The 12,813-nt window shown below is 33.3% G+C and overlaps 1 protein-coding gene across 1 annotated transcript in view; it reads right to left on the bottom strand.

Annotated features, from left to right (window-relative positions):
- Positions 1–12,813, bottom strand: part of LOC145241627 (uncharacterized) — a 377,797-nt gene that overhangs the window by 149,834 nt on the left and 215,150 nt on the right. The window contains exons 28-30 of the mRNA XM_080104710.1: positions 11,313–11,534; positions 7,180–7,384; positions 4,826–4,896 (exon numbers count right to left, since the gene is read on the bottom strand). Coding sequence (XP_079960836.1) covers positions 4,826–4,896; positions 7,180–7,384; positions 11,313–11,534 — 498 coding nt within the window. The remainder of the gene's footprint in view (positions 1–4,825; positions 4,897–7,179; positions 7,385–11,312; positions 11,535–12,813) is intronic.

Genomic DNA, 12,813 nt, shown 5'->3' with positions numbered 1-12,813 from the left:
GGCACTCATCTGCACCAACAAAGGTTAGCAGTAATACCAAAAAGTGTGGATGGTTCTACACAAAGCCTTCACCACTATAAATATATCATTTGTGTGGATTTCCGAGCAACTTAGATGTTGTGGCAGACGCTCATAGGTTGAAATCGACGGGAGAGTCCATCATATATATATATATATATATATATATATATATATATATATATATATATATATATATATATATATATATTTATATATATATATTTATATATATATATTTATATATATATATATTTATATATATATATTTATATATATATTTATATATATATATATTTATATATATATATATATTTATATATATATATATATTTATATATATATATATATTTATATATATATATATTTATATATATATATATATTTATATATATATATATTTATATATATATATATTTATATATATATATATATTTATATATATATATTTATATATATATATTTTTATATATATATTTATATATTTATATATATATATATATATATTTATATATATATATTTATATATATATTTATATATATATATTTATATATATATTTATATATATATATATATTTATATATATATATATATTTATATATATATATTTTTATATATATATTTATATATATATTTATATATATATATATATTTATATATATATATTTATATATATATTTATATATATATATATTTATATATATATTTATATATATATATATATTTATATATATATATATTTATATATATATTTATATATATATATATATATATATTTATTTATATATATATATATATATATATATATATATATATATATATAGTTTATTTAACTTATTCAGAAATCGATTATTACACAAAGGTATAACTTTCAACTGAGTGAGAGAATTGTTGTAAACTCGCGTTGGAATTTTTCTTTTATGGAAATCGCCCCAGACCAGGCTTCAAGCCACTTGATGTAAAGAGCCCCCCCCCTCAAAAAAAAAATAGGACTTCACGGCCAAAAACTTTCTTACGATAAGTGTTATATGGAATAGATTCTGACTTCGAATTATCAATATTTTATGCTTTAAATGCTTTTCTTTCTTTCTTTTTTAAGAAAGATTCTCAGACGTGATTCTTTTTTCTAGACATACGTTGTGCTCAAAACATAAAACCGTATAAACAGACATGATTCAGCCAAATCTTAAATCACAATTCATAAAATTGTACTTATAGTAATTATTTCTTCTCTCTATCACTTAGGATAGTTTTTCTTTTGGCAGACAATGAACCATGCTTGCTATTTATGTGAGCAAGACATATGATATGACATACAAAATACGACATACGAAATACGACGTATACTATCGGACATAGGACATATGACATATAATATATAAGATATGACATATGACATAGAATAGTCTCTTCATGCATTGTAAGCTGACATATAATGACGTGAGCATGTCATATAACATATGACGGAGACTGTTATCTCCATGCAATGAAAACTGACATCTAATGGCTATGACATGCAAATCTAAAAATTAAAGCTGCTCTCCAAAAAATCAGTGTTTTTCATTTTTGCTTTCTTTCTTTTTTTTTTTTTTTTTTTTTTTGTTTTGCTTATCCATTTCGCTGGAAAACCTAGAGAAGCTGCATGTCGCTTTTTATTTTTATGGAAATCGTACCGGGCAAGGCGTGAAGCCACTTGATGTAAGAAGCTAACAAGAGCGAAAAGATGATTAGCACAACAGCAGGAAATGCCTACTGATCTTGGTCTTGCAAAAACCAAGGCTGTAGGTAAGGAAAAACAGTCACCAGGAAAAGAGTTCCATAAGTCTGCAGTTCTTGGAAAAAAAGATACTGGAATAGAAAGCTGTATTACAATGAGATGTTAAAACAGCGAATTGATGGAGACCAATAGACCAATAATTTTCACAGGTTAGTGCGTGGAACAAGTGACATTATTTTCCGCGGAAGCTTTTGAAATGTGATTAAAAATGAAACATAAGTTGCGAACGAATAACTGAGCGAAATGTTAAGAGGCAGCTGTGTAAAATGATGAAGGAACCGTTTTTAAATACCTTGTGGCTTTCGTTCTACTAAAACTTTCACTTTGACACCTGTAGAAAAGGAGTTGCTTTTATATAAAAAACAGCATGATTACCCGGAGTTGCCCGGGGGAACGGACAACAAAAATAGAAATGTTAAAAAGTGTGTGTAACATCTTTCTTTTAAAACTACTACTTCTCTCTTTATCTCTCTCTACACCTTTTGGTATCTATCTATCCCTCTCTCTCCTTTCTCTCTCCCTATATATAAGTAATATTAAATATTAATGATAACATGCACTTTAATAAGATTTACTCTTTAATAACATTTATATATATGTATATATGTATGTATATTATAATGAAGTTGTATTCCTATTTGTCTTTTTGTTCCCAATATACATCATATATAACGTCAAAACAAATGACATCATATATGACGTATATTGTTTTCACCTGGCAACACTAGCTATAGACAGTTAGTATCTATCTAACTGTTTATCTATCTATCTATATATATATATATATATATATATATATATATATATATATATATATATATATTAAATATTATTTTTACATGCATAAAAGCATACCTATGGACATGCATGTTTCTAGCTTTTATCCGTCGTCAGCATGGGTTAGAGATCGAACTCATGACACCAGTATCCACATTCTGATACTGTACCAATGTGCCACGATTGATCACCATTCGAAACGCGCAATTTTTTTATCGCTTATAAATGCAAGATTTGTTGTTGGCGTTTTATTTTTAGCGATATTAACAATTTTGAAACGCTGTTATTCTTTTCCGCTACCTTAGCGCTTTTTTTAAGAGCTATAAGCTGTTTTTGTTTTATATATATATATGTGTGTGTGTGTGTGTGTGTGTATATATATATATATATATATATATATATATATATATATATATACACTAGCAAAAGTACCCGTCGTTGACTGGGTTCAAAAACAGCCTACAGAAAATGGACTCTGATTTATGAAAGTATGATAGGTTATGAAAAGGAAGGTTTGTAAAGAGATAGCTTCGAATTTGGGGGGTATCAAAACCAAAGCAAAATATGATGAAAGTAAAAATAAAATAGATAAACCCCATAATGTATTATACCATACCTGTTCACACTGAAATCCTTATCACAATATTCTGTAGATCTATATTAAAAAAACCTTGTTAAACTTTGTGACATATTTCCATTCTATGGAGGTCAGGTGCGAACGAACACCCCATAATTTATTATACCACATTTCTTCAAACTGAAACATAATTATCAAAGTATACTTACGCAGATAGATATGAAAAGTCTTTATTAAAGTTTGCGCCTATTTCTATTCTATGGAGGCCAGGCATGAACGCAGGCCCCACAATTTTATTATACCATCCCTATTTAAGTTAAAGCATATTTATCAAAGTATTATTATGTACATCTATATCAAAAACACTTGTAAACGTTTTTTTTTTTTAATTTTTTAATTTTTTATTTCCATACTTTGTGGACCAGGCGCGTACGCAGACCCCACAATTTTAATGAATCATCATTATGCCAGATCAAACAGATCAAACATACCCATTCCTGTGTTTCGATATATCTATCATTATATGTGATCAGTTTTCTATAATAGTCAACCATATAGGAGCCTATTCGTGACCAGACACACACACAGACGTTCAGCTTTATATTATATATAGATATATATAAATGAATGGGTACTATTTGGATTATTTGGACTACTGTTCTCGTTCTTCAAGTGTATTTTGTTGCAGAGGTCTATAGTTACTTATAACTGGCTGACCGAAACATTATGCAAAACAAACAAAAAGCATATATATATATATATATATATATATATATATATATATATATATATATATATATATATATATATATATATATATATATATATATATATATATATATATATATATACTTAGTCCCTTCTCAGTAAGGACGGCCTTGGCGGTCTCACATGTTTTGCTTTGTCCAATTTTGTTTCCAGCACAAACTGAGAAGAAATATTCCATATTTTCATATATATATATATATATATATATATATATATATATATACACACACACGAGGGACGTTCCAAAAGTAATGACTCCTATTTTTATTTCGCCTAAACGGATCAAAGAAGATTGCAAATTGCATTGCTAAGGTAATTGAAGTTATGCATTCATCACCTGAAAGTTTCATCTCTCTGTTGCAAATATTGACGGTGTGAGACTAAGAAAGCAACCTCTGTCGTGGAGGTGCATCAGAAACAGAGATGCGTCATTGAATTCCTATATACAGAGAAACTTGAATCGATCAGTATTCACTGGCGAATTTTTACAAAGCCGATGCAGTTGATGTCAGCACAGTTAGGAGATGGATTCGTCGATTTCAGAGTGGCGACAGAGATGTGAGTAACAAAGCACACTACAGACGCCCATGCACGACCATCACTCCATTCTAGACAAAAAGTCATTGAGAATGGTGGTGACTATGTAGAAAAATAAATTCTGGAACACAAAAAGGCGCTCGTTTTAATAATATCACTACCGCCTTCGTAGCTCTTCAACGTTTTAGTTTTTTAGTTAAAAAATAGGAGGCCTTACATTTGGAACGGCATTTGTATAATAACATATCTATGTTAATGTCGCGTGTGTTTTTTTTATTTATTTATTTTTTTTTTTTTTCTTGTTTTTTTTAGTTGTGTCTGTTTCTGCAATGAGTTTGTGTGAATAACAAATGATAGACGTTAGACTTACCCTGCAGCGGAGCATCACTGTCTGGTGCAATGGATGGCATGGATGCAGGACATTTCATTTTGTTATATTCGCTGTAAACAAACAGTAAAGGAAAATGATGAGCTCTTAAGGTATTAATTCTGCTAGAAAAAATATGTGATTAGATTATATCATAACAGGAAGTGCTCAATGAATATTCCGTATGATATCATGGCATATGGGAACGAAACATGGACATTAAATAATGCAGCAATAGAAAAGCTGAGAGTGTCACAATGCAAAATGGAACACATTATTCTCAGCAGTAGTCTTTTTTTTACACAGGAATCACCACTTATCAAGGCCCGGAGGCCACTTGAGGATAAGGGTTAATGGGTATACATTAGTCAATGTGATTATAGTGTAGTAAACATAAGTAGTGGGAATTTTGTAAATTGGATTACTTAGGGGGACGGTTCATCAAGAAGTTGTTTACGTTGGACTTGAAGATAATCAGATTGTAGTCAGCTGAAAAGCAGGCAATCGGAAGAGAGTTCCGCAGGCATGCAGTTTTAAGAAAGAAGCTTTGTTCATGGAATCTACATTTAGGTTTAGGCACAGATAAAGAGTGTTGGAAATTATTGATAGTGGTTTTAGCTAGACGAGTGTTTTTCGTGAAAGGTAGGTGAGGGGGCATAGATTGAGGCTCAGTTGAGCACTTGCCATGAAAATAACAATAGAGCAGAGACAGGCTCGCAACGCCTCTTCTGTGGGAAAGAGTCTATATAAACTAAAAAGAAACACCTAGATCAGGCAGCAAATTGAAGTAAATAACATCATTGACACGATACGAACGGCAAAACATAGATAGGCAGGTCACCTTTCGAAATATGCAGACAACAGATGGACATATAGAGCGGCAGGCAATGGAAAAGATTTAGAGAAAGGCCGTCTCGCATCGTTTTGTGATATACCATTTTGGAGGAGATGCAGTTTGAAAAAATGGAGAGACAGATATACAAACATAGTGAGTTTTATAAATGGGATTAAACAGAAATTGTTATGCCATTTGGTAGTGAAACATGGTCACTTAATGATGCAGCAAAAGCAGACGTTGAATATTTATTTGAAACTGATGTTTATAAGTATGGTATTATAACAAACGAACATTTACTACACTACAAAAGCCAAGTCACATTGAAAGATGAAGCTGACAACTACATCTACTCGAGAAAGATGATCAAATGTAATATTGACATTATGCCTGAAATAGCGAATTGTACTTGGATGGGCAGACGTTTTCAGAGGGAGACATCATAAAGAGTAGAAAGTCTACTATGAACATCCACTAGAAAGTGTTCAATCGTATGATATTATGACATATGGGAACGATACATGGACACTTAATAATGCAGCATTAGAAAAAGTTAAGAAGAAAAATCATTTCAGAATTTTGCTTTCATTTTCATTCAGCCATAGCTACAATGAGGATCTCTGTTATTTTCGTCAAAATTGGAAATGTTTTCAAATTTTCACCAGCTGTGGGCAAATAGCTCCACTGCCTTGTGAATGCCTTGGGAAAGGTACAGGCTAAGGGAGTAAAACCTGACAAAAAAATCCAGTTTGGAGTCCTGATAGGTGGGTAGTGAAGTACTGCAACATCTTTCTGGCAACTCCTGCAGCTGCACTGGCTCCAACTGTATTGGCTTTTTCAGGCGATAGATCGATTTTTTAAAATATGTCTTTTTAAACAAAAACAATATTACGTACGTAATTATTGTCGAAAATAGTAATATATCCAAAAAAATCACGAAAATTCATTGAGTAGAACAACTGCTATTAGTGTTTTTAGCTTAAAACTATAACCTACAAATATTGCACGCCAGTAACATGTAATCTAAAATATTCGTTCCGAATTATGTTCCCCTATGTATGAACTCTTCACCGTCTATTTTATATAACATCTACAAAAAATATAATTTTCCCAATTTTCTGTAAAAATTACTTGTAACCATAAATAACTTTCTACTCAATGAATTTTCGTGATTTTTTAAATATATTACTATTTTCGACATGACAATTAAGTAGCTAATATTATTTTTGCTTAAAATGACATATTTTAAAAAATCGATCTATCGCCTCTATCTTAAAAAGCACCAATAAAAAAAACGGAGGATGGTACCATGGCGAATTCACGTATACTATATTCTCCCTCAATGCTTAGAGGATGATGCCATAACAACAAAACAGATACTACACTATATATCTTAATTGAGATTTAAAAGATAGTGCCTTACTTTATCGTACATTGTGTGAATTTGAAGAACTAAAAATCTTATTACAAAATTGAATGCAAAGAAAGAAGTAATGCCTGGGATGATGGCATGCAAACTTACCGTTCTTCCATTTTTCTTCCCTTCTTGTTCACTTTGACGAGGCAGGAACTTTCAATTATGCCAAACACATTAGCAGCTCGTACGAAATATTCACCATGATCCGTAATCATTACGGATGGAATTTCGAGGGTCTGTAGAGTTCCATAAGCAATTATACGGTGGCGGGCATTGTAGACAAGTTCCCGGACGCCTTTTTGCCAGGTAACTGCAAGTAAAGTACAATAATGTAGCTGTTATTGAAAATCCACTGGAAAAAAAAAAAATTATGGTGGGTGCTCGACTGAGCTTCAATCACTAGTTTACATATATGTGTGCATATACATATATGTGTATATTATATATGTATATGCATGTGTATATATTTTTTCTTTCATTTTCTTATTAGTTTGTTTAAGCTGGGGATGGGGCATCCTACTAGATACCAAAACTTCACCTGCTAATTCAGATATTCCAGCTGAGAGATCTTTTTAAGATTCTGACCGCCCTTTTAAGTACAATTGTTTGAATCTCTTTTACACTTGGTTCACCGGGTATATTTGGCAGGTAGCTTTTGAAAGTCTTTTCCATGAGTCCAGTTGTTTTTATAATTACTGGAATAATGGAGATCTTCCTAAGATTCCAGTTTCTTTTCATGTCGTACATAAGACTTTGGTATTTTGTTATATTTTTCCTTTAAGCTCTGTTTAACCCAGCATCATTGGAGACACTGACTTCTACTAAGGTTGCTTCTTTCTCCTTCTTGTTCCATATCACCATGTCAGGTTTTATAGCTCCGTTTTCTAGGTACGTAGTGTAGGGATTGCATCGTCATAGTGAATGGTGTATGGCTTATTTCCAACTGTGCAGAGAGGAGGAAAAAAAACTGGGAAAGTTTCTTCCCCTGGAGAACATTCACAGCAGATACTCGTTTACCTACAACAACTGCTAACAATTTCCCTTATTATCTATCTGTGCTTAAAACTCAACGTAAATTCCATGAGCAAAATTTCTTTCTTCAAACTGCCCGTCTGTAGAACACAATATTGCAGGGCTGCTTCACAGCTGACTATAACATGACTGTGTAAAAGTTTTGACTAATTAAGTAAAATTTACTGTTAATAAATAAATAAATAAATAGAAAATCATTTGTTTGTTTTCCTTCCTCCTCCTCCTCCTCCTCCCCCCCACAACAACAACAACAATAATAATAATAATAATAATAATAATAATGATAATAATAATAATAATTGTGATAGTCTTCTAACACTTCTCTATAGAAATTTATTAGTCATAATTTTGGGATTTTGAGTGAACGTAAACAAAACTGAGCACATCCTCCTGAACCAATATAAACATATCTTTTCTCTAAATTGGACTTGTCTCACAAATATCGACGAGTTCACACCTGTCTTGGCAGTAAAGTTGCAAAGCACAATTATGCAGAGAATGAATTAAATGTTTGGATCAGCAAAGCCTGGACTGGACAAGTTGAAAGCAATCTGGAAGTGAAATCTTCCTACCAAGATGAAACGTAAAAACCATTGTTAGATCCGTTCATATATAAAAAAAACAAAAAAAAAAACTAGCACCTGGACTTTCATTGGTTCTTGTACATGGACGTAATATCTGGAATTTCACCAAATTGGAGAAGAAAATGGACAGTGTGTACACTAGAATGCTAAGAACTGCTCTTAACATCTCTTTTTTTTTCTTTTTTTTTTTTTTTTACAAGGTAGTCACTACTTATCAAGGCCTGGAAGCCACTCAGGGATAAGGGTTATTGCGTGTACAGAACGTTAGTATTGGAGAGTTGATAAAGTGTTTTACTTAAGGGGGCGGCTCATCAAGAATTTGTTTATGTTGGACTTGAAGACATCCAGGTTGTTGTCAGGTGGGAGGCAGCACCTCACGAATGCCATCTTCTTCTTTAGATGCATTTGAATTATGTGATGATACGATAGTTTCACACTTTATTATGCTTTGCTTTATTCTTGTTGCACTTTGCATGATCTTTCAAGCTGCACTGGTTGTGCAGTAGAAGGCAGACAAGGCAGTATTGCATCGTATGGTCTTCCTCTCCACATTCGCATATGGTTGGGTCAGTTTTGTAATCCCATCATTCTCAAGCAGTTAAGTATTTTCCATTGGATCCAGAGTGATTCTAAATCGAGAAGGAAAGCCCCAAAAGGGACGATTCCCATGTCAGTATAAGAGGGGTGGGAGAAGCATTCTCTAGCTGTGTAGATGTCAAAAACAGGGATGAAGTTCAGTGGAGAGACTGCACAAACTTATATCAAACAACTGAGAGTTCTGGATGAGTTGCAGATACGCATCTGCAATTTGATTGGCTACACCTTTTATTCTTCTCTGAAACTTCTCTCTCACAGATGTGATTTTATTAGTCTCAGTCTTTTCTATAAATACAACTAGGCATGTGTTCTGAATTGTCTGAGCTATTTCCTGCTTCCTTTGTTCCAGCTCGTTTGACCTATTGATCTAGTGGTCTCCATCAATTCATTGTTCTGTAACCTCATTGTAATACAGCTTCCTATTCAATTAGTTTCTTACCAAGAACTGAAAACTTGTGAAACTCTCTCCAGGCTGACTGTTTTCCTCCTACGTACAGCCTGTGCCTTTTCAAAACTAAGGTTAATAGACATCTCCTGTCTTTGCGATAATCATCTTTCTTCTCAGCTCCTTATATTAAGTGGTTTCACACCTTGTCTGGAGTGATTTCCATTAAAAAAAAAAAAAAACTAACAAAGGACGACAAATTTACTTATGAAGACCTACCTTATGTGGAGGATAGCGCGAGATAATGCAAGGGAGTCAAGAGGATCTGTGACACTACCGCAACTGGATGATGATGATAGCATACTAAAAAAAATGCTGTACCGTTATCATACTTAAACGCTATCGAATACGATAATACTATTGGGAGGCATATGGTTACATATTTCTGCAGGATACAATTCGCACAATTATTTCAAGGAATCTGAGAATTGTAAAAGTTAGATGCAACTTTATCTAACGGCAGTTGTATATCTATGTATCAGGTGTTCGATTATTTTTCTATCCTTTAATATAATAATCTCATGTTGAGACGCCCGGTGTAGTTCCTCCCACCTCGGAGTCCGGGACACATGCAGCACTCTGAATACCAAAACTGGATGATGAAGAATACGTTGCTTTTGCAAACAAGCTCTTGTGTGCATGTGTGTGTATGTATGTGTGTGTGTGTGTGTGTGTGTGTGAGAAAGAGAGAGAGAAGAGAGGGAGAGAGAGAGAGAGAGAGAGAGAGACTCAGATTCAATAATAAAAAACTATTAGACAAAAAAATGCCTTACAAAACATACATTAAGTAATATCGAAGGCATAATACTAGACAATAAAATTCCTGTCACCATATGCATGCAGACAAAAAGAATCAAAATAGATATTAAAACTAAGCACACATGCACACAAATAAATAAATAAATATATATATATATATATATATATATATATATATATATATATATATATATATATATATCAGGGCAGAGTGGAAGTAGAGTAGGTGAGGAGCGGGATGGGAAAAAAATAGGCCAAGGTGTGTGATAGCAAGGTAGAAAATTGGCTTGTGGATAGCAGGCTGACAGCAGGGATTTTATATATATTTTTGGTCTGATGAAGTGGTCTCTTTGAATTGGGATTCCACTGAAACATGTGTGCACATATGTAACCAATAATGCTCGTATAATAAACAAACTATAATCTGTCCTCCATTCAGCACTCTTTAATAATCAAGTGGGTTTCATTAGATTTACATCTAGGAAACCAATCTATACAACCATCACACACACACACACACACACACACACACACACACACACACACACATATATAGTGCTGGACGGTTTTTATATAAAAAGAACATTTTATTTTTATATTCTTGTTAATCCGCCATTTTAAATAATCAAATTTTGCTGAATCACCACCATCATTACCAATCACCTTTATGTTGTCTCACCATCCACCTGACACTCCCTTTAACTCTTATCCTCGAGTGGTCTTTTGACCTTGATAAGTAGTGACGTCTTAGTAAGAAAAAAAAAAGGCAGTAAAAATAAAACAGAAGAGGACATGCAATTGCTTCATAAATGTAAACTTACCAACAGGTGAAGGATAACCTTCCAGGGAACAATCTAAGCGCAGTTTGTCGCCCTCATTTAGTTCGATCAATTTGGGCAACATCAAGGTGAAGTAAGGTGGCCGGCCGGACATCATCATTCGGTTTGAGATATCCGGGTCAGGAATTTTCTCAAATTTCTGATGGCTGCGACCAGTTGGTCGATCTCGAGATAATCCGCGATGTTCATGAGCCTCATCGTGACCTAAAAATAAAATTAATTAAATTGAATGATAAAATACAAAAAAAAAGTGAAGTATACATGGTCCCCTGTGAGTTCACAGTGAACGAGGCATAAAAAATGACTAAGTTCAGCATTCCTCCCCCCCATTTAGCCCCAAAAGTCCCCAAGGGACGTCAAATCCTGGTAAAAATGAACAAACGGTGCAGTTTTAGGCCTTAACATATGTAAATTTGAGTTCTGCACCATGCATAAAAAGAAATGACTAATTCTATAATTTGACCCACCCCCCATTTAGCCCCAAAAGTCCCCAAGGTCTTGACATATTTAAATTTGAGTTCAGCACCATGGAAAACTGCTAAATAGACATACACAGAAAATTTTAGACAAAGATGGTAAAATAGTCCCATAAATGGAGTGTTTTTATTAGCCCTAAAAGAGCCCCTGGGGCACAATCAAGAAGTACCGCGAAGTATAGACAAACAAATTTATAGAGAAATCAGTTAGCTACAACTTTTCAGAAAGTTTTATAAAAGTTCAAGGCATCAATCTTTTTTAATAAACACAAAAGTGTCAATTTTAACCATTTTAACCCGAAAGGCACCCCTAGGGGGGCAACCGGAGTTTTCCTACAAAATCCGTTCTGTTATTTTTTACTCATACCATGTTTAATGTTTGTGCAAAATTTCAAAAACTTCCAAGGCGTAGTTATTGAGAAAAGTGCGAACGGACGAGGGTGAATTTACAGGTCCACCCTCTTTTTGTCGGAGGATCAAAAAACAAATTTGCTAAGTAAATATGCGTAGCTACGTCACTTAAATCATTGGGAAAATAGTATCGCATCAAAAAATATTTGATTCAACTTTAGTTTTAATTAAATTTGATAAGTATTAGGCATCAATCTATATGATATTTCTCTTAATCTGTCTGTCTGTTTCACTTTTTCACGGGAACTACTGAGCCGATCTGGTTGAAATTTTGTATAGACCTTTGTCATGATAAGGTGCGGCAAACTAAGTATTATGTTACCTGATTGATGCACCAAACTAATCCAGCGCAACCGTAGCAGAGATTGAACTCACTACATGAGTTTGTAGTGTAATTCAAATCTTGTCGATAGCTGAATACTTGATGCTTCGCCAGGGTTATCAAGGGTATTTTTTATTGTGACGCCATCACTAGATGGGGTGCCTACCACGGCTTAAGAGAGTCCCATCTGCCCTCAAAATGATAGACAGCGCCAGTTTCTCAACTTGGTATTTTACCTCGCAGTACATACAGCGCCTCGCCTTCCCAAATGGTC

The sequence above is a fragment of the Euprymna scolopes genome, chromosome 20 (assembly GCF_053919585.1).
Source record: "Euprymna scolopes isolate OS-2025 chromosome 20, ASM5391958v1, whole genome shotgun sequence".
Lineage (NCBI taxonomy): Eukaryota > Metazoa > Mollusca > Cephalopoda > Sepiida > Sepiolidae > Euprymna > Euprymna scolopes.
The sequence above is the reverse complement of the archived record's forward strand: the minus strand, read 5'-3'. Positions and strand labels throughout refer to the sequence as shown.